Genomic DNA, 24,155 nt, shown 5'->3' with positions numbered 1-24,155 from the left:
GGTTACCCGTGGCATCTTCTCCTTTGTTTTGAGGTTTTTCTCTTTTTCTGTTTCTCTCTGATGGACAAGGTGAATATAGCTCATTGGTACCCATCTGATTCCTTCTCCACCTGTAGAGATACAAGCAAACCCTCTTCCCCAAGCAGTTAACCTATCTGGTCCCTTCCATTTACCACTTTCTGTATCTCTCCACATCACCTGGCGATTATCTAAATATAGTGGACCTGCTCACATTGGACACTGCTCTTCTGGTGGATTATAAAACCTGTCTGCTGGAGCCAGTGCATCTTTATCAAAAATTAAAAAATTAATGATATAGAGAACTAAATTTAGAAGTTCCCTAGGGTTACCCATGGCATCTTCTCCTTTGTTTTGAGGTTTTTTCTCTTTTTCTCTTTCTCTCTGATGGATAAGGTGAATATGGCTCGTTGGCACCCATCTGATTCCTTCTCCACCTGTAGAGATAGAAGCAAACCCTTTCTCCCAGGCAGTTAACCTATATAATTTCCTTCTAATTACCACTTTTGGGATTTTTCCTCATCATCTGGTAATTACATTGGAGCTGTTTGCACTGGATACTGCCCTGTTGGGTTAAAAGGTCTGTATTCTCCCCAACTGTAATCTCTTTCTATTATCTGACTACTTTTAGGCTAATTGATCACATCAGAGTCCAGACCTTCTAAAGATTCTCTGGGTGTAACCTCAGCTGCTATCATACCCCACCTGTCTTTTGATTGATACCTTGGAGGTGGGCCCTGCCTCTCATTTCCCTAGGTCAATCTACCTTCAGAGGCCCAGTGAAAGCCTCGGTAGCATTTTGGACATGGGGTTTTGGGTTTTATTCTCTCACCCTGTCCTCTCATTCTATGTCTATATCTACATTGGGCTCTCAAATGCCCAACTTTTCCACACTGAAAACATCAACGAGTTTCTCTAGAATTCCTTTGCCAAGAAGGACCCTGTCTTCCCATGTTCATCATGTTTGGGTTTAATAAGCATTTGTGCTCACTGTGGCACAGCGTCTTATGATCTCCTCTAAAGGAGCACCTTTGTCTAGTCCCCATATAATTCTTTTGCAAACCTCATTGGCATTTTCCTTAGCCAGATATCTGGTTATTACTTCTGTAGCAGTATTATCTCCAATGGTTCTTATGACAGCTGTTTGCAAATGTCCCACAAAATCTGCAAAGGGTTCATAGGGACCTTGCTCTATTTTTGTGAAGGCTTTACATCCATCTTTCTGTCCAGGGAGAGAATGCTAAGCTTTTATTGTAGCCTTAGAAATTTGCTCATACACTGTTATGGGATAATAAATCTGTTCTGAATTCTCTCCATATTGACCTTCACCAGCTAGTTGGTCAAAAGTGATTTGTCTAGTAGCTTCTGTTTGCCTATTGCATTGGGCTTGAATCCTACATAATTCATGAAACTCCAAAAGCCACAATAAATTTTGTCCAGGTTCTAAACATGTTCTAGCTATGGATTTCCAATCATTCGGGGTTAAGATTTCATAAGATACCTAGTAACATTTTAACATAAGAGGATGTAGCCCCATAAAGAGAGCAACCCTTTTTCAAATCATTAATTTTTTTTCCAAATTAAAAGGAGTGTATCTTCTCCCTTTTTGATCTGAAGAGTCAAGCTTTTCAATCACAGGATATGCATTTATAAAATCAGATATATCTTCTCCTTCATTTTTTGTCTTAATTAATGCCTTTTCTAATCTTGTCATATTCTGCTTCACAGGAGTAGATGATTGTGTTTTTGCCTCTCTCCCTCCCCCTTCTTCCTCCACCCATGAAGGGGTAAAACTTATAAAATTTCCTAAAGCCAGTTGTATTAAATTGTATGTATTAAGTATGTTTATTGCATTTTTATTCCCACAGGTAACCCTAGAGAACTTCTAAATTTAGTTCTCTATACCATTAATTTTTTAATTTTTGATAAAGATGCACTAGCTCCAGCAGACAGGTTTTATAACCCATCAGAAGGGCAGTGTCCAGTGCAAGCAGCTCCACTATCTTTAGATAATCACCAGGTTATGAGTAAAGATCCAGATGGTGAATGGAAGGGACAAGATAGGTTAACTACATGGGGAAGAGGGTTTGCTAAGTACCATGCTAAATTAGGCAACTGACATCACTTTGTAAGGATTCTAACAATTTCAGATCTGTCCAAAGACAAGAACATTTCCTTGAAAATTTGGCTAGTACAATCATCTAGACTAAAAAAATCAAGATCATGAAATTCATCATGCATCTAAAACATTTGAATGCAGCCTAAATTTTAAGTAAGATTTGTATCATATAAAGTCTCAGAATGAATAACTCAGAAATTGATTGGTCAATTGTTTGCTGCAGTGTCTACCTTCTAAAAAGATTATATGAGATAAAGAATCCTTTAAAAACTGAAAATAGTTAATTTGTTTTAGTTATTGATTTTGAATATTCATTTGATTATTTATCTAATTTCTAAAATCTATGAAACCCATTTTTTCTCTAAAAGATTCCATAATCCACAATCCTTTTTTTGACATATACATCTCTTTAATCATGTGTCATAATTTTATCTTACACAATTTTTAATCTTTACTGTGCTACATTCTCTATTTCTACAGTATCTGAAATGTCTTACCAATGCAGTTAGCAGACTATTTTTGATAATTGGCATAACTCTACATTAATGTAATTATTACTTTAAATGTTTAAACAGTATAAATAAATTCCTGGAATTTTTAGTCTGGAAATTTCACTTAATTATAATAGAAAATGTATAGACAGCCCAATAATCAATAGGAAGACAAAGGCCACTTATCTATTTATTATAGTAAAATAATCTGAATTTGAATTTCATTTTTCTTATTATTTGGGTAAAAGTTCTTTTTCTTCCCTATGACTTAGTTCTCTAATATGTAGAACAGCAGAGAGTTGACCTGAATAAAATTTAGTTACATTTAAATATCTATATCTGGTTCTTCTCTCTCTCTCTCTCTCTCTCTATCTCTGTCCCTTGCTATCACTCTCTGTGTGTCTGTCTCTTCTTTCTCTTCTCTTCTCTTCTCTTCTCTTCTCTTCTCTTCTTCTCTTCTCTTCTCTTCTCTTCTCTTCTCTTCTCTTCTCTTCTCTTCTTCTCTTCTCTCTCTTCTCTTCTCTTCTCTTCTCTTCTCTTCTCTTCTCTCTCTCTCTTCTCTTCTCTTCTCTTCTCTTCTTCTCTTCTTCTCTTCTCTCTCCCTCCCCCCCTCCCCCTTTTCACTTGCCCTTGGTCATATGGCTGGATTTGAATGCAACTCTTTCTGAATCAGCCTATTATCTACTATATTACATTGTCTCAAAATCAAATGATCATATCCCATGTGATGAGTTAAACCTGTAATTTCTGCTATCAAAGAGGAGGATGGTAAGTTACCTGAGCTTTGGAATTCCAAGCTGCAGTAAACTAAGTCAATCAGGTGTCTACACTGAATCAATCTCTAACATGTGACCTCCCTGGACTAGAGAGATGAGGTAATGGAAAGAAGTTTGAAAGCATGCTATCTAAAGAGCAGCAAACTTCCCCAGGATGGTGATGAAATAGGTCAAAATTATTGTGCTTTGATCAGTAATGGGACAGGACCAAAAATGGCTACCATACTTCAAACCTATGTGGAATAGTGGAAACTTGTCCAAAAAAGAAAATTATATATGTTCAATAGATAAAATATTTTTGTTGGCCTTCCTTATGAGTCACTAATGTGTTTCCTTGATTTAAAAAAATGGGCCTGAAGATAATTTCTATTCTTTTTAACTCAGTTTAGTTCTTAAATGGGTATTCAATTAGATTAAATTATTGTTTTAAGTTGATATTTAACTATTCATGTGTCCATTCCTTTTCTTTTCTTCTTCTGATTAGCTAACAAGTTCCTTGTAGAAAGAAAGCTCATCGTCTTTTGTATTTTTTCATACTTCCCAGTTTACTTTTATGGATTTATTAGACATTTATTAAATGAAGAAAGAAAGAAATGAAGTCATTTAACCTTCATAATATTTTTGGTAAATGGTATCCTTGAAACAGAACTAGGGAAAAAAAAATTAGACACTGAATTCAAAAATAATTAACTGAGTCCTTACTATGAGCAATACCCTATTCTAGTTAGGCGTTATGGAAGATATGAAAACAGAACATATATAATCACTTCTTTCAAAGAGCTTACAATCTGTTAGGGGTGACATGGCATGCATACAAGCTTAGGTAAAAGATAATAATCAGTGGACAGGTAGAAAAAAAAGGGATATAGAATTAAGCCCAGGAGTGAGTTTACACTCAATGTGCAGAAAACAATATTTATTCTCACTTTTCTGCTGAAAGAATTCATGCAAAATGAGTAATAATGCTGGTTTCAGTCTTCTCTTGATTGGCTTATTTGATTTCTGCTTTCTTATTGCTGGATATTTTTTAGAAGATAAGAAACAGTATCTTGGGGGAAAATATCTGTGTCAGCATAAGTATTCTTAAAATATGAATTTTATCTTAAAGATGCTTCAAATTAGCCACCTACAGTGGTTACATTTGGATATAACACATGCTGCGAGTTGTCTTATTTAGATTGCATTGTACATCTATACACAGCTATTTCACACAGGGTTATCTTTTAAATAAAACCATACAAAGAACATCAATATTATAGTATTCAAAATCCATTTGTTAAAGAAAATTTGATTATAATTTAAAGTCCAATTCATCATTTTGCCTACATTCAATATGTTTTTTAAATTGTGTCATTATGCTTAATTTTCTTATGTAAGTACTCCTTTGATACAATAGAGACAAAATAATTATAAAGCATTTAGCCACTACTTTTTAATTTTTTTCACACAAAAAATAAACAACATAATTCATTTTTTAACACAAGCCATTCATTCAAAGATGAATGTTTTTCAAGTTTTAGCATGGTTACTAAGAATAAAATTCAATTCAAATGATAAAAAAAAATCATTGAGCTAGTAAAATTTTTATTGCATTTAATAAAAAAAAATCAAATAAAACAACAAACTGTTTTGCAAGTGAGGAAATCATGTGGTAGGAATTAATAACCTTAAAATACCCATGAACTCTATATGAATTTTTATCCTTTTGGAAACATATGAATAATCATTTTGCTTTGCTCTGTTACTGAGGAAATTTAATTAGCTGCTACATTCTATTCTGAAAACAGCTAGCACTTTGATTTCATGCCTGGTATTAGGTCTTCAGCATTTAAATCAGCTCAGGAGTTGCACCTCTTTAGTGTTTACTGAATGAATACCAATTAGATTTTCTTCAATTGCTGCAAAAATTATTTTCATTTCTTATTGGATTTATGCTGAAAACCTAATAACCAAAAACAATGTAAGAAGTTATGATTATTTCTCTTTTGCACTTATTCTTTTTCTATCTCTCTTCTGTCAATGTATTTTATCTGTTTAAGCAAAGGGCCTCCCAAAAGATAGACTCTTAATAAATATTTGTTGAATTAACCAGTAGAATGTAATTAAGCTCTTTGTAATTAACTAAACAAATAAGGGATTGTTTTCCCTTTTCAGTCTTCATATCAGTAGAACCTAGCACATGCATTATTCTTTTTAACCAATTAGCAAATAATCTATTAGGTACCCAAAACTATTCATAGTCATATGTTCTCATGTATGGATGGACACATGGCTGTTCTTACTCTCAAAAATATTTTGTATCAAAAATTTTTCAGGAAAAATAAAATATTGAAGAAATGTTTAAGTCAATTTTCTTTATTTCTGAAATCTTTCATGAATTGTAGAGCAATTTTCTTGTGTCTATACAGGCAAAAGGAATAAATAATTCATATAATTAAGGATTTAATCAACAGAGAGAAATTTAATAAGTAAGGCAAAACTCTCCCTACTCCCCATTCTCAAATAGAAATTTTAATAGAAAAATTAAAGGTAATATTTATTTTTCAGGAGTTCAAATCCATTACTAGAAGAAATAAGGAAGAAAGAACAAGATTTGAGGAGAGATTAAGGAGGATAATAGAATAAGAATGCACTTTTTTCCAAGGTGGATATTAAAAAAGCCATAGAGGTCTAGTATTTTAGAAATGTCTTCTTGTATTCATCTTAAGGAAAAAAAATGTTCTTTTAAGTTGTCTTGTTATCAGAATCAGTACCCAGAAAACTATAAACTCCTTGAGAGTTTTGATTCTAGAGAACCTATTAAAAATGAGAGCAGAAGTAGTTATAATCAGTTTAAAAAGCATTCTGATAAAAATAAACATATCTTTATTTTCAGTCATTTTAAGTCAAAATAGTATTGCCCACTTGGTTTATGATTTACACCCAAGTGACTTGATTTTTTCTAAAAAAAAAAATTACATCTACTTTCCAATGTTAATTAAAATTATATTTTAAAATTTGTCCACTACTTGATTTGCTTTTTTTTCTAATCAGTTTAAGAAACCATTTAATACATTATTAAGTAAGAAAAATGTTAAGTATTTTGCTAATTAATTTAAGGGTAGAAAGAAAAGGTAATATGTAATGGTGATTTAAGAGTAGATAATGAATTTCAATAGAATCCACTTTCACATTAGTCATCCCCTATTAAACTCATCAGTCTGTTGTAGAACCTGAAAAGATATAGCATTATTAATACAAAGGATCTGGTAAAATATTTTTCTAAAAAAAAGGAATTACTTATTCATAAAAATCATGAAATCATAAGTCTGAAGCCTTCTAAAGATGATATCTAGTGTACAAGATCATTTTCCTAATTCTAATCAGATCAGTGACTAAACTTCCTGTTCAGATGGGGACCAATTATCTGTTAACTGAGGAATGCAAATGATTATACAGATAATTAAAGCCAAAAAAAAAAAAAAAGCAAAATACTTTTGTGCAGAGATTTCTATTTCCTAAATGACAGTTGACATCTATATGTAATTAAGCATTTTATAAAGTACTTCTCTGATGACTTTTTATAGAGTGTACCCATTATTATCTTCTTTTTAAATATGAGAGAACTAGAACTAAATTTCAGTTCTATTCAAAGTCACACAATTAGGAAGCATCAGAAACAGGATTTAAAAACAAGTCTCACAATACCTAAGCATCCATTACATCATAGAGCATCAGGTCTGGAGCCCAAAAGGCTTAAGTTCAAATCCAGCTTCAAATACTTACTAGCTGTATAATCCTGGCTAAGTCACTTAACTTCTTTGTTTCATTTCTTCACTTCTTCACTTGTAAAATGGGGGTAATAATAGCATTTACTTCCTAGATTTGTTGTGAAGATTAACTGAATTAATAATTATAAAACATTTAGCAAAATGCCTGGCCTAAAGTAGACACCATCCATAGCTGGGAAGAGGAGGAGGAGGAAGAGAAAAAGAAGGAGGAAGAGAAAAAGAAGGAGGAGTAATAATGCTAATAGTAATAGTAGTAGTGGTGGTAGTGGCGGGGTGGTGGTGATAACAGTAGTAGTAGCAGCAGCAGCAGCAACAACATGGTATAGTAGTAGTAGAAGGGGGGAGAGGAGGACGAAGAAGTACAAGAAGAGGAATATTTATATGAAGTGATTTTTCCCCATAAGTCCCCAAACTTGTTCTAGGACAGATCCCATTGTGACTTTCCAGTGATTTATGTTCAGAATTGAAATTAAATGAGACAATATTAGATTATTTTAATGTTTAACAAAAATAAAGTTTACTTAACTTCAATATAGCACATTCTACAAGGATGTGTTAATTTGCACATCAGTGAGGCAAATGTCTTGATCATCTATCAAGGTGGCACTTAATTCCTTGTGGGGTTTTTAGTTGTATCACTTAGGTGACAAGTTATGACAAAAGTTCTAGTCTGCTTCTCTACACCAAACAACATCAGGAACAGTTTATTTGACTTAAGGAAAATTAGCATAGCTTACTTGGAAGGGACCTAGTATATACTGTTCCTATCACAGGAATCTAATTTGTATCTTTAAAATGGGACATCTGACATCAAACAGCACATAAAAGATATTTGAAGGCTAATAAATGATACTGAATATAGGACTGAATTACTCAATAACTTGTCAATTCTGAATTTCAATCTTAAATCAAAGTAAAGTAGCATTTATTAAGTAGCCACAATATGTTTGGCTAAGTAGTGAGGAGACAAAAACCCAGGGTGGGGGAAGGGGAGAAAAGAGAGCTACTTCTACTCTCAAGAAACTCACAGTCTAATAGGGGAGACAACTTAAAAATGTATGCATAAACAAGATAAATATAAGATAAACCAGAGCTAATCACTAAAGGAAGGAAAAAGATTAAGGGACATGGGGAAAGACTTCTTACAGAATATAAAAAATTGTAGCTGGTATTGAAAAAAAAAGCCAGGTAACATAATTAAAACATCTTCTATTTTATCATTTTTGAATCAGAGACTTTTGAATTTATAGTGCATATGAAAGTATTTCTTAGTAAGTTTTCTTTTTATTTACTGATGGGTTTATCTCCATTTCTTACCCTTTTTCCCAACAGATAGTATAGTTCACTATGTGTCTGTAATCTCTCTATTGTCTCAATTCAACCGGAGTTTCATAATCAATATATCACATAGATCTCCCTGTGCCTTCAGCTTGTTCACTTTTTACTTTGGAAGGCTCTTATATAACTCTATAAATGATAAATCATTGATTTCCTTTTCCCTCTTGCCATCCAATGAAGATCATCTCACCTGAGGCTTTGTTGCCTTACTTGGGCTAATTCATAGATATTTCCCAACCTAATGAATATAAGCAAGTTGTATTCTTGTTTTTGTGGAAATTTTGCCTCAAAATCCTATCACTTACCAGAGCTTTTCTTCTTGCTTCAATTATTTGTCTTCTTTTCTTTGTTATGTTTCTACTTATGTAAGGATTAAAGAAAGTAAGGATTATGATATTAGAATCCAAATATGGTAATTCCTTTGTAACTAAGGGAAAAAGGAATTTAATATAGAAATTCACACAGATTTTATCCATTTGTTCTATTCATTGTCCTCTTTTCAGTTTCACTCTTAAATCTCTTTTTATTTACTTGGCTTAACTGAGTCTTTTACTAAGCTTTCTGAATGTTTCTTTTTTATTATTATTACTTTATGATATAATAGTATTCCTATTCATCCAGAAACCATCTCTCTAAATTCTACAAATTTGTTTATATTCCAAATCAGTATTGCTCTTCTTATCCACCACTACTTGACAAGAAGAATCAATTTTTTTTTTGGACTTTTTGGTACTTTTGATCTGCCATTAAGAGAGTAATGGTTTGCTTTTGGAAAACTTCCTTAGGAAAGTATGACAGGCTATGTTAATGATTTTTAAAATATTTTTCTCAATATTTCAGGAGGCTATTGATGTAGTTAAGAATGAAATTGCTTCCCTTGGAAATTATATCTTCTTTTCTTGTGTAATCTCATTCTTTGAATTCAGACCTATGATTTCATTGATGTAGGAAACTGCCAGTGGAAAAACTCTCTCTACCAATGTAGAACAGTTGTTCTACAATAGCTGAGCTTCTATAAAGACAATTAATTTGGAAATGACTCCCACATTGGTAAATCAGTGGTTATTTTTCTATCAAAATATCATTTTTATTTTTCAATTATGGCATTTGATGCAAGAAGAAGCCATTCTTTTTGCAAACGTGAACTATGTATAAAGTTTACAAGTCTGGCTTTATATATTTCTTTCTGTTAAACCATGTTTCCTCATATATTTTTTCACTTTCCTCTTGCTCATCATTTCATTGAAATGTTAAAGTATCTATATTTAATATAGATGATTATGCAATTTAAAAAAAATAAATTTATTTACATCCTTACCTCTACATAGATACTGGAGCAAAAGATTTAATTATTTTCTTCACTTTTTCCACACAGAGATCTTTAATAGGTTTAAAAGAGGAATTGGATTTTAGGAGAGGGAGAGGATAGAATATAAAACAGAAAAAAAGTTATCCAAATGTAAGAAGCTAGGATGATTACTTTCTTCACTACAAAAAAAAAAAAAAAACTAGTTTATAAGATGCCCAATAAAAACACAATAAATGCTGAAATATCCAAATAGAGCCATGGCAAGACTAAAATTCTCAGTCTTTAGTATTTAAAATGTAGACCTCAGTTTTTCAGACCTACATTGGATAGACCACTGAGTGGTAGTATAGTTCATGCTTTATTCAAGCTTGAATAGGAAGGAGCGAAGAAGGGCAAGAAAAAGAAAAGCATAATTTGGGGATATTAGGATGTCAGGAAATACAGAATTAGTAATTTTAACTGTAAACGTGAATGGGATGATCTCTCCCATAAAGAGAAGGTGGATAGCAGACTGGATCAAAAGTCAGAACCCTACAATATGTTGTTTACAGGAAACACATTTAAAACAGGGAGATACATACAGAGTAAAGGTAAAAGGCTGGAGCAAAATCTATTATGCTTCAGGTGAAGTCAAAAAAGCAGGGGTAGCCATCCTCATAAAGAAAAATAAAAAGATAAAAATAAAAAATAAAAAGCTTGAATAGTATGGAAAAGTGAAAGAAATGTTTAGTCTCAAGTATTACAGGGCTGCAGAAGTTCCTTTGCACAATGCTTCAACAGTGAAAGTTGGACTTCTTGTTAAGCTACTTAATATGAATTGTTGATGTGTGCTGTTACATATTTTGTTTCTCCATGGCCTAAGTAGGAAATCCACAGCAATCAGCTGCATCTCTTTCAACATGGTAGAAAGGAGATGGAGATATCTATTTCAATGGTTCCAGTAAAAACAGAGATTTAGGCACTCTAGCAGGGCAGGTGATCTCATTACACATTTTTTGCACATCTAACAAAATGCAATTATTTTTAGAGCTTTTTTTTTCTCTTTTTTCCCCTTCTTTTTCTTTCTTTGCAAATATGTGTCATGAATGCTACATTATGAAATAATTAAATAACCCACAAAACCATGTTTTTTCTTGCCTTGTTACACAAAATAAAACCAATTCTGCAAAGTCATTTATTTGTTTCTCCAAAGATAATCTTTCCTTCCATTAACTTACATGTTCATTTTGTCTTGTAGTAAAAATGGCATGAGCGATATTATTTAGTTCCTCCAGTGTATGTTCATTAATGAATGAATGGACAAACATGTCACCTTTAAAATATCAATAGCTAATCAATCAAAGTCCCTACTAAATGCTAAGCATTGTGCTAAGTTCTGAGGATATAAAAATAGGTAACCAACATTACCTGCCACCAAGAAGCTCACAATCTAATGGGAAAAACAATATTAAAATACTCTGTACAAATAAGATAGAGGATAAAGTGGAAGTAGTCTCTGAGAGAAGGCACTAAAATTAAAGAGAATTAAAAAGGCTCATGAAGAAGGCAATGTATTAGCTGAGACTTAAAAGAAGTCAGGGAAAACAGGAGACAGAGATGAGAAGAGAAAGAATTCCAAGCAGGGAGGACAGCCAGTGAAAACATTTAGGAATCAAGAGAGGCAGTCATGTGTGAGAAAAAACAGGAAATCAATGCTGCAGGATTGCAAAATTAAATATGAACAAAAGGTCAAGAAACAGTTTTTGTTGGCATACCCTGCTCCTTTTCACTCTACTCTATAACCATCATTGGCAAAAACAGAAGGAGAAAGCAAAAAACTGAAGATCATTTTACAATTTGGGTTGTTGTTCCAAAGGTTGACCTGGCCCAAAACTTCATCACCAAAAAATGAACTTCATTTTGTTTGGCTAGCATGGACTTTCCAAAAAAACACACAATCTCTTGCCAGGAACATACTTGACAGTTTAGAAAATAGAAAAACTTGACCAAACTTATACTTTATTGCCATAACTTGCTCTATCCCACAAAGAAGCACTGAAAAAACCATAAAAATAAAATTATAACCTTATATTTTCTAATATCAAAATAAAATAGTTGTAATTATCCTTAACATAAAAGGAAAGCTCAGATATCTAGAGCTAGTTTTGTTTTGTTTTTTTTTACACAGAAAACATGAATCAAAGATAAACCATACTACAAAAAATTGGTAACCTGAGAAGTTTTCAAATTTTAGGCCTTCAGAATGTAATCTATTATTACCCCCAACCTAATCTTTTTTTTTCCTATACATTCTGTAGCTAGAAGAGTATGCTGGATGCAAAAACTTTATTTTCTTAATTATAAATAAAATAAACAAAATATTTAAAAGGTGAACACCGATTTTACTGCTGTTTTGTTATATTCTTATTACCTAAAGGCCAATAATTTATGCATTGATTACCAAATATATAATTAATCAGAACACAATTTCTGTAAACTCTATATATTTGTTTTATTACTTTAATTCTGTTTATCTAGGAAGAGACAAAGGCTTGTCCTTCTTTAACATCTTTATTCCAAAAACAACACACTAGCCAGAAGCGTAAGTAGCAGCAACAATAAATATTTTAGTTCACACTAAAACCAATTTTTAACTTTAGAAAATCAAAGACTTTTAGGAAGATTACATTAGCCATAGAGTCCAACCAATAATGAAAATAGAAGGCTTACTATCACATATTCAACATAAGGTCATTTGTTGCCTCTCAAAGACTTGGAAGGGAAAGCAGCCTACTTCCCTTATCATTAGTTCCATTGTTAGAAAGCTTTTCCTGATATCAAGTTTCAATTTGCTTCTTTCTATCTTCCATACATTGTCCTTAGTTCTGAAGAGTTGAAAGCATATGGAATAAGCCTAACTCTTCTTCTGCTACTTCAAATATCTCTAAGCTCTTTTTTTTTTTTACCCATTTTTGAATATATTTCCATTTCATTGCTTACAAAAAGAAAATAGCTGTTTTAAGCTATGATATATGTGGAATAAGTGTAACATAGTAATTTTCTTAACATGGTCAAGAAAAGACATCATAAACTATGACCTTATGATTCCAGTAATGTCCATTTTCTTGAAAGAATTACTATTAAAATTTCTCCATATTCAAGTGGATATGAAAAGTCAAATCCTCAGGAACAAGTTGACTTTTGGTGCTGCCCAACACATAGCCTGATTCATGTTCCTAGTGTTTTTGTTTTGTTTTGTTTGTTTTGTTTGTGTGTGTGTGTGTGTGTGTGTGTGTGTGTGTGTGTGTGTGATGGGGGAAACCTAAGTCCTAGGATTAAACTGCCTTTAATAATTTCTAGGAAAGTATCTTACGACATTGCACAATAGAGAAACAAGTAGTTTGAGAATATAGGTGATTGAAGTTAATTATCAGAGACTTTGCTTCTACTGTGGGTGAGTTATTATTCTGAAAAGATTTGAGATAAGCACTATAATCTTTAGAGGAGAAATGGGAAGAAGAAAAAAAGATTAACTAAGAAATTACCTAATTTGCTAGGAAGCACTTTCAAGAGGCATATTATTAAGGAAAGTTTTATTTTTCTGATCTGTTTATCTTATTTTCATAGCTAATTAGAAATAAGACACACAAATAAATTGGGTTCAGAAGATTTAACAAAATAATATTGATTCACATTCAAAAGCTTTAAATATAAATTATTTTTCCATGGAACTGAAACATGCTTAACTTAATATATGTTATGACAGATGTATTTCTCAGGTCCAATCAATACTGGAAAAACACTTAGGGAATAATATTAACTTTTCAGAGATTTTGGTAGATGTTTTATTCCCATGAAAAATGTCCCTCTGGAAATTTTGAGAACTAAAGAAGAAAAGTTAACAATTACTTTTAGTTTTTGTTTGTTTTAATTTGGTAGGATGGTAGAATACATTTAGACTTCTTGAACAAGGAAAGCCTCAGTAGGAATATTTGTAGATTTTTATTAAAGTGATATCAAATTGAAAGGTGATTGAATATAAGGAATTGTGTTCCCAAAGTATTTCTGTTTGTATGGGGATTCAATGGAAAGGTGAGGAGAAAAACTAAAAAATAGTTTTCTACAAAATTATGTGATAAACAGACTCTCTAATGAGAGAATACTAATGAATGAAGATTTATTGTTGTTTATAGAAAAGGTATTTAGGAAGATCAAAGAAAAAGAGAACCAAGTATGTACTTTGGTTATCTTATCTATAAGTGGCAGATGTCATGGAAGGCTATCTGAAAACTTCCATAGTACAGGAACTAGTGTTTTTCCATTTATGTTTTTAAGAGATACATCAACCAGAAATCAACTCATCCTAAGACTGTCACTTGATCTGGTTGTCCAAGAGTATATTCAAAGAAATTTAAGTAACGTATATAAGGTAAAAAAGCATGAAAAGAAGAGGTCTCTTACATCTCTTACAAGGTCTTCTTATTTTCACACATTGGCCTTTGAAGAAATATATATATATGTGTGTGTGTGTGTATACACACACACACACACACACACACACACACACACACACACACACTCCAGTGGTTCTCAAAGTCTAGTCCAGGGCATCCTGGGAATCTCTGAAATCCTTTCAGAGAGTCTACAAATTCATAATTAATTTTTATTTTTAATGTGATCAATATCTATAACTATAAGCCAAATAAACAAAAACTCTTTGGACAGATCCTCAATCATTTTTAATAGGATAAAAATATTGAGAACAAAACTTCGAGGACCACTATGTGTGTGTGTGTGTGTGTGTGTGTGTGTGTGTGTGTATAAATGTTTATATAAATGAATCCAAACTCTGGATCCAAGACTGTGTGATTTTAGGATGTACACATAAGTCTTCCTGGCTTTATTTTCTTTAGCTATTAAATAAAAAGGCAATGAACTAAATGGCAACTAAGGTTGAGAAATTATATTCTCACTAGAGAAAAACTTATCAATTTTAGTTAAGGTTTTGGAGTAGTAAGGATAACATATACTTCATCCATTCACTTAGTCATTCAATTTAGCAATCCCTCAATAGCAGTACTTTTGCAGAATTACGAGGACTGGACTATTCTTTTTGACCTGCCCTCTCCCTCCACATACCTGCAATACCTTTTCACTTTTTTCTGCTTTTTTTTCCTTCTGTCATTGACAATGACAATATTCTTTCTGTACTCTGTCACCATGCCTATTCTTGTCCATTTCCAATGTGGTTCAGCTACTTTGCTTTCTATTTTTGCAATGTCTTTACCATCTGAGGGCCTTTATTCATGTGTCCTTAGTGTTTTAATAACTTTTCTCACTTCAAGGAGTTTTATGAGAGTGATCAGTAGGAAGCAAGGCATTATTTAGTACATCTGCATCATAGATGTGAAAGTGAAAGTAGCATTTGTTTTGGTATCTCTGAGCATTTTAATTAAATGTAGCAAAAGAAGGAAAATGGAAGTGGGAAAAAGGTCTGATTTTCATAATAACTTAATTTGGCCTAGTTTTTATTGATATGAGTCCTAGCTGGACTTTGATAGTCTCCTAGAGTCTATAGGCCTGGTTCCTGCATAAGTTATTATGAATATATAAGAGGCTTTAGGAAAACAAGAACAATGGTGTGGCATTGAGATGATCCCAGTTTCCAAAGGTAATGGCAATGTAGAAGACCCAAACAAACTGGAAATACTTTGATTATGTCTATTGACAACTTTCAAATTTTAACTCATTTTAAGTGTTTACCTCAGTTTTCTCAACTGTAAAATAGAAATTATAATAGATCTGATCTCTAAGCATTTTGTAAAGATAAAATCAAATAATATTTTAAATTACTTTGCAAATCCAAAAGAACTATATAAATGTTATTATTATAATTATTATTTATTGTTATTTATTATACATATGGTCTTAGTTAAGTTCAAAGAATCATCATTATATTGAATACAAAATGAAAATGTTTTCCATAATAGTAATTCTTGAAGACTAACTGCGGGATGTTGTTCAACATTTTTAGTTGAGTCCAACTCTCATGCATGTGGGATTTTATTGGCAAAGATCTTGGAGTGACTTGGCATTTTCTTCTCTCTTTCATTTTACTGTCATAAAAAAAAACCTGATAGGAATATCTGTCTTAATAAAATAAAAAATCTATGAAGCATTGAAATAAACCCACCTTAATTAAGCCACCATAAAGTAAAAAATACCATAATATACATATTCCTATGGGTTTCTAATTCACATCCACAGATGAATAAATGAAGATAAAACTTGCAAATAATACCCTTTCAACCCTAAGCTAAGAAGTTTTGCCTGAAATAACTCTGCTCTCATTCATAAGATATAGGTTATGCATGGTTCTTCTTAAAAGAATGGAATTCGTCAATCACAACCACGAAGATCAGCAGAAATAACTTTAGGCCAGTTCTTTATAGTTATTTTTCAGTTAAATCAGCCCTCTCAACACTATCTTTGCCTGGAGTGCTAGCTGAGGCCAAAAGATATTTATTTTTCCTCAATTATCCAGTTAATTCACTGTCCATATTTCTACTTTAATAAATAATATATAAATCTAGCCTTAGTCAGCAATTTTTATAGCATCTGTTTCAAAGCTTCTTTGTGACTGTCATTCATTGCCGGTATAAAATTATATTATAACACCATGAACTGTGCATTCTTGCAGACTTGATGAAAAATGCCATTTTTGTATATTAATCTACCTGCTTCAATCAATAGTGCCTATCTTCTCTCTGTAAATAATCTCAAAGGTCTACTTGCCTAACAACTGAATCAGTAGCAAGTTCTTTGCATACTAATGACTGTCCTTCAATGATCCACTTCAAATGCTCACTAATAAGTGAACACCTACCAAGAAAGTCTCAAATAAACTTGAACAGGGAGCATTAATCACTTCTAAGTAGAATAAACTTTAAGAAAATAGTTGGGTGAATTTAGTTTCTGTCTCAGCAGGACATTGGTATATTTATTCAGGTATTAAATTTGGACTAAAATATAAAATACAAATCTCTAAAATGAGTGATGTAAATCACATAATCATGAATAATAATTACATAAAGAGTGCTGAATTCATGAAAATATACATAAAATATAGAAAATAAAGGGACAAAACACCTGCAATAATGAGTTCGTTGAATAATTTGCTGGGTTTTTATTTGTATACCAGCTATAAGAATCTTCTGCCAGAGAACTCAATTGCTTAGAATGTATGGTTAAATCTTTTTTTTTTTAATTTTATTCTCTTCTATTCAGTGAACATTTATAATAAGCCAAAGTCATGTGCTTGATCCCCATTTGCACCAGTGTACTTGGCTTTATTTCACAGCCAGATACTAAGCCAGCTGTCTGTTAAATGTGTATTATTAGTTCAAAAGGGGACCTAGTGAAAGTAAAGATGGATTAGCAAAATTTCATTATTTTCATGGGAAAAATAACTTAGAGCACCCATCCTATGAACAGTAAGCCAATATAATATGTGTATGATTGTATGTATATTATATTATATTATCCTATCAACAATAAGTCAATATCAATTATACAAGTATATATGTTTATTCTATACATTATATTTTATTCTATACATTATATTACCCTACCAATAGTCGACCAATATCATAGAAATGTATGCTATATATTATTCCTTTAAACCATTAATTAAATGTTTCATCTTTATGAGAATTAGATAATTTTGTTAAATGTCTACTTTATGACTTGAGATATGACATTACAATTCTTTTCTTTTTTTTTTTCTTTTTTCTTTTGCTGAGGCAATTGGGGTTAAGTGACTTGCCAAGGGTCACATAGCTAGGAAGTGTTAAGTGTCTGAGACCACATTTGAACTCAGGTCCTCCTGACTCCAGGGCTAGTGCCCTATCCACTGTACCACCTAGCTGTCCCATTCTTGTCTTTTTCTTTATAATCCCTTTTTTATATTTTTGTCTTTTTTATTCCTTCACATAAGTATCATCAATTTACCTAATTCTATAAAGTTACAAAAATAATTTTGATTGGAATTCTTTTTGAATCTACATATTAATTTGTGGAAGTATTTTTTTCTTTGTGGACTCAATCTACTCATATGATAAGAATTCAGAGTGGGAAGAAATGTTAGTAGTCATCTAACCCTACATAAACTGAAAAAAAAAAAATTCCCTCAATGATAAACAAAGTAGTCACCTAACTAATCTTTCCCTGAATTAGATGGAATTCTATGGAATGGAATGGAATGGAAAATAACTCACCCAATAAAGAAATGGTTTGATTAGGAAATAGTTACGTGATAAGTCAATATGATGAAATATTAATGTAGTACAAAAAATCAGATATGAAGATTTAACTACACAATCTAATCACGTGAGTTCTCTAGGAAGCATGCAGAGGGTAATGATAATATGAAGAAAATACAAAGGAGAGTATCTAAGATGATGAAGGGCTTCCATTTGAATGAATTAGGTATGCTTAGGTTGGTTTTGAAGGTATCAAAAGATTTAAAGGAAAACTTGTGTTATTGCTTCAGAATTCCAGATACCTTTTGAACTGTTTTCTTTTCTTTTCTTTTTTTTTTTTAAAGCTGATTTGGTTTGGTTTGATTTGGTTTTCCTGCATCAATTTTTTTAATACTGATAATCACTGAACATAATTGTGGTATTCTTTTTCTTTAAAATAATAAAATACATAGATGGTTCTCTCTGGGAGAAAACAGGTTTCTCAGGGAGGTTTTCTGGAGGCAGCCTTAGTTTCAGTTAAGAGTAATAATCATCCAAAATGCAGCCAGCTGATAAAAATGCAAACGTTTATTTTCTCCTTCCAAAACAGCCCAGTTAGTTGAGGCCTATATCTCTGCTGCAGACTGTCTTTTGCTTCTGCCTCTGCTTTCTTCAGCCTCCAGCCAGCCAAGTGGAAAATGGAATGAATCTCTCTTGCCTCGGAGAGAGGGCTTATGGGCTTCCTCCCAGAGTGCTCCTCTCCAACCCCAGTCAATGTTCCAAAGTAACTCTCTCTAACCCGAAGTAACTAACTAACCCAAAGCTAAGAGCCTCTTTATATATGATCTCCCAAAGTGTTGATTCCTCCTTCTGGAGGCACACCTAAGGGAGGTGTGAATTCACAAAGTTTCAAAGTTTACTTTGTGAATCTCCCATACTTGTGAACTCCAATAAGTACTTAAATACTTCTTGCTTATATGAGCTCTCTAAAGGTGTGAACACAAGCATTGTATCAATTAGTTCTACTTAGTACCTTGTTTCAGGTTCTGGCCCCAAACATCTCCTTGTAAGATCAGATCAATGATACTGAACCATGCTAAATTAGATAATTATTGTCTCTTTCAACTCTAATGACTTAACAGTTTGTAAAGATTCCAACACATAGTGGAAATCCAAATGTCTGAAATTTCCATCCACTCTGTGACAATCATTATGGGTGATGCATGACATAGAAAAAAAAAATATATAACATGCCTCTTAATCATTGTGGAAGGGATATCTTTTTTTTTTTTTTTTTTTTACTATATCTATTTGCAAAGGGCTATTTGCTCAGCAGCTGAATCAGAAAACTTCAGTTCATGAACAAGAGAGTATTTTGCATACCAATAACTGTCCTTCAGAAACTTCTACAATCAGTAGCTATGGGCAAATAAAAATAAAGAACACAATGTTATGCTTACAAATGTTATGCTAATTTTTCAGCTGGTGGAATGAAATCCAGAATATCAATTCTATAGTTTTCTAAATGTAGAATCACATACTCTCAAAGAGACTTCAAAAGTCATCTAGTTCAGCCAAGGCTTGAATAGGAATCCCTTTTAAAATATTCTAAATAATTGACCATACAGCTTTTGTATGGAGATCTCTAATGAATGGAAATTCCTCAGAAGTAAACGATTTCTCTTTGAGAAAATCTAATTATTGAAAAAGTTTTGCTTGTAGAAAGAATTATATAAATCTACTTCTCTTTGACACCAGCTGTTTATCCTGATTCAACTCCCTGGAACCAGTGGAGCAAACTCATTATCTCCTGAACTTTCACATACTTGACAACAGTTATTAAACCTACATCTTTATATCCTCTTAAACTTTGTTTCTTCTACATAAAACTTTGAGGTTTAGTATGAATTAGATGCCCATTGAGGGCCTTTTCAGCTCAAAAATCTCATGGGATTCCTGAAATAGCTCCACATCCATTGATTCAATTCAAACAAAACTGAATAAATATTCATTAGGTGCCTACTCCAGACAGAGCATTTTTCTTGCTCTAGAATTCTTCACTTTTAATTCATAGTATCAGCTGCCTTTCAAAGTTAATGATATATAGTTATGTTATACTTTATTTTAACAAATATTATTTTATAAATTATTAGTTATGTATTTTCTATTTCCTATTTAAACAATAACAAGAATTTAAGTGTTTCTGGATAGTTGACCACATATTGTAGCTCCCTGCATGTCTCCTCAGTCTTTTGCCTTTATTCGTATCCCCAGTGCTAATCGTGTTGTCTGTCAAACAGTACATTTTCATAAAAATTTACTGACTGACTGAGGATACAAAGAAAGAGAAAACAGAAAAACAAAGCAAAATAGAAGGACAAATTTCCTGTACTCAAGGATTTCCCAATCTAACAGGGTAGGGGGATATTACATGTAAACAACTATGTAACATAAAATAGATGCAGGGTACACTTGAAGTAACAAGATGGATAGGAGGGTAAATGAATAGAGTGGTAAAATCATCTTGCAAAAGATACCTTTTCAGCGGAATCTTGAAAGAAATTGGGACATCCAAGAGTAAGAAAAAAGGGAGAGCAGTCCAGACAAGGGGGGCAGGAAAATAAATGGAACTGAGAGATGAAGTGACATTCGTAGGGGAAAGCAAAGCAACTGGAGACACTGAAATAGACTGAATGGAAAAGAGTAAAGTGTAAGAAAACTAGAAAGGTAGAAAGGCACCCAGTTGTTAAAGATTTTAAAAGCTAAACAGAGAACTCTATATTTGATTCTGAATATAATAGGGGCCACTGGTTGTAGAGAGCCAGAGCCTCTGGAGAAGTATACTTAAAATAAGGATACTTACAACAAGGTGTTAAATCAGTGGAATTGATGAGAAAATGGTTCTCTAGTTCATATATATCTAGTATAATATAATGATATAATCACTCTAGTTTGATATAATGATATAATCACTCTAATTCACACGTACTCAATATGATGTAATAATGTAATTGTAATAGGGTAGTTAAGAGCTGAGAGAACTGGGGACACAGAGAGAACAGACTGTGAGGGAGACAATAAAGACTAGACTCTCTTCCTGACTATTCTCATGGTGACTATCCTGCTGAGACCAAGTTCTGTCCAGAGCACCACCAGAAAGCTAGCCTGGACATTACAATTGGTGTTTACAGGAAAAAAAGGAAGTGCTAATATAGTTAGATAGGGACTTTAGGTAAATATTTTTGCCATGTAACTATAATATGGACTAGAGAAGATTTTGAGGCAAGTGGACCAACAAATGGATTATTACAATTGGTAAACTGATAGCTAGTTCAGTAGAAATTGTGAAAATGACAGGACTTGGTCACAGATTAGATATGTAGGAGAAAGTAAGCATGAGGAGTAGACTCTGAAATCCAAGATTCAGAGTCTGGATAATTAGGCTAGTGATGTAGTCAATAGTGAAAGAGAATTTGAGAAGAGGGAAGAATTTTACGGAAAAAGTAATGAGATATTTTCAACATAATAATTTAATAATTACATACAGTTCGAGACGTCTAATTGGCAGCTAGAGACATGAGATTGGAGGTCAGTTATTCCTAAGAGAGGTAAAGAAGCTTAAAGATGCAGAATTCTAATGTGCCAGGTTTTCTGGGGAGATATTTTTAGCATCTTCTTGGTCCTAAAATATGCTTATATCTTTTAAAGTTTTCTAGGTATTCATAAATTAACATTAAATATTTGATTAATTTTAAGGAAACAAATCCTGCTGGTTAAAAAAAAAAATCTATCTTACAAATTGCAATTGAATTATTCAATGTTTTTACTTCTTTATTCATTTTTTTTCTTTTCTAGTAAAGTCAAACCCAGGTCAGCAAACAGGGATACATAATAAGCTTGCCTGTATCTGGAACTGTTTTAACATAGATGTAATTATCAGTGGTCATGTTGTCATTTTCTGGGATTTTTTTTTTTTGCTTTGTTTTTTTTTTTTCCTGTATTCACAATAGCAAAGGCCTATAAATGAAATACACTATTTCAAGTAGAAATATCAGCCTATGACTTCTTGAACTGTTGATGGACATAGCTTTGCTTTCTAGAATAAAACAAAATTCCATACATGGATTATTGACATAGATGCATAAGTGTCTGTTTTTTTCCCCAAAATCTAGGACCTCATAGAAACATCATCACAGATAAAATGGTAGTAGTAACATTAGCCTGAAATGATAGTTTTCTTTTTAGAAATCGTTATACTTTAAAACACTTAGAAAGGAGGTATAGGATCCTTCTTCTTTAGTCAAAAACATCCATGTGCTGTAACAAAAATGGCTTGTAATATTTGCATCACCTAGTTTTCAATAATATACTTGGTTACCAAAGATTTCTGAATATATTGCATTTTTTTCATGAACATTTGCTATCCACTTTAAATAGAAATACAACATTCAAAACAAATGAATAGAACAAGCATTTTTAGTACTCAGTAGGTAGACTGAGAATGTTTGGTTAATGAATAATTTCTAAACGAATCTTTCCCATCTCAAATATCTTGAGTTAAGTTCCCATAGCACACAAAGAAGACAGGGCAGTAGTCAAAGCAAAACTTGATAATTTGATATATTAATAGTAATAAGAACCATAACAGGCCTAAAAAACATTATTTTATTTAACATTACTAAATTTAGCAATTTCCAAATTCCATTTTATTTTGTGTAGATTAAATAAGATATTTGTCAAGTATTCAGATTAGTACTGTGTCTGGCACATAGTAGACTCTAAATAAAGGCTTGTTTCTTTCTCTATCCTCTCTTCATGTACTATGGAGTCATTAGACACATCTAAAAAGCACCAGCAGTAAAAGTTATCTCCATGCTCACATTAGTCAGCTATATTGCAAATAGTTGTTTTATGGAAAAAAATCAAAATTTGGGATAGATTGACTACATTTTCTCTTCTCCAAATAAATCAATAGCTTATTTATTTTTGTAGGGTGTGGTCATATGCACATTTCATTTCATTAATATAGGAAACTTTCAGTGTGTAACTATTATAGATTATTATAGATAAATACCATAAAGTGTAGATATTATAGTCTTAGATAGTTGCCTAGTCACTGAAAAGTAAAGTGTCATCTCCATGGTCACACAACAAGAATATGTAAAAAGCAGAACTTGAACCCAGATCTTTCAGAATTCAAACCAAGCCTCTTTTCTCTATCCTATTATGCCTCCATTGAAGTAGAATATCCTCTTCCTGAGGAAAGAGTTAAGTGATGCATACATGACTGCTAAAATGCCTGAGCTGGAATTAAGATTTCTATATGAGAAAGTTATATTCACTTGTCCTATTTGAAAAGTAAAAACAAAACCTTAGCTTATTTTACTTTCTTAATAGGATTCACTTCTTATGAGTCATTTTTCATACTAAATATCAATTACAAATGCTCTTTGAAACCAACTATTAAAAATCACTTTTAAAAATTTCCATATTTTACAGAAGAAAATCAACATATGTATTATAAATGATTCATTAACAAGATCAAAAAACAAATAAAAGATCACTTTGCATCTTACCAGGTGAAGATAAGACAAAGTAATGTGGATATTAAAATCAAAACTTGATTAAACATTGCCGATTGGGTACGCTGAATGGCTCTATGAAGATCATTCTAAAGTAAAAGTAAAGAGGAATAGTTACTCTTGGCATACATAAAAATTACAACTGTTTATACAATATCTTAGTTCCAAAATACAGATATCATTAAGATAATATTTGTTTAGAGATCTCACTGTACCTCTACTTTTTTTGCCTCTCTAATATTACAATTATTGTTTGGCCTAACCTGAGACTTCCACTATAAGGAACTACTTCTTTGCCAATGCAGATCACCAAATGTTCTGCAAATAATAAATAGACTTAAAAGGTCCCCTGGAGAATTGAGAGGCTAATTGATTTACTCAGGGTTACATTAAGTAAGCAACAGTGGCCTCACTTGAATACAAATTTTCTTATTTCAAAGGCCAGCTTTCCATAAACTGTGCTATGCAGTTTCTCAGATCTCATATATAGATAGCTACTTTAGTTGTCATGACAACAAAAAGATGAGTAGCTG

General features: G+C 32.2%; 1 protein-coding gene across 4 annotated transcripts in view; it reads right to left on the bottom strand.

The window, feature by feature from the left end:
- Positions 1-24,155, bottom strand: part of KCNT2 (potassium sodium-activated channel subfamily T member 2) — a 583,045-nt gene that overhangs the window by 333,049 nt on the left and 225,841 nt on the right. For all 4 annotated transcript variants that reach the window (XM_051998719.1, XM_051998721.1, XM_051998720.1 and 1 more), the window contains exon 8: positions 23,617-23,711. In XM_051998719.1, the coding sequence (XP_051854679.1) occupies positions 23,617-23,711 (95 nt within the window). The remainder of the gene's footprint in view (positions 1-23,616; positions 23,712-24,155) is intronic.

Source organism: Antechinus flavipes, chromosome 4, assembly GCF_016432865.1.
Source record: "Antechinus flavipes isolate AdamAnt ecotype Samford, QLD, Australia chromosome 4, AdamAnt_v2, whole genome shotgun sequence".
Lineage (NCBI taxonomy): Eukaryota > Metazoa > Chordata > Mammalia > Dasyuromorphia > Dasyuridae > Antechinus > Antechinus flavipes.
The sequence above is the reverse complement of the archived record's forward strand: the minus strand, read 5'-3'. Positions and strand labels throughout refer to the sequence as shown.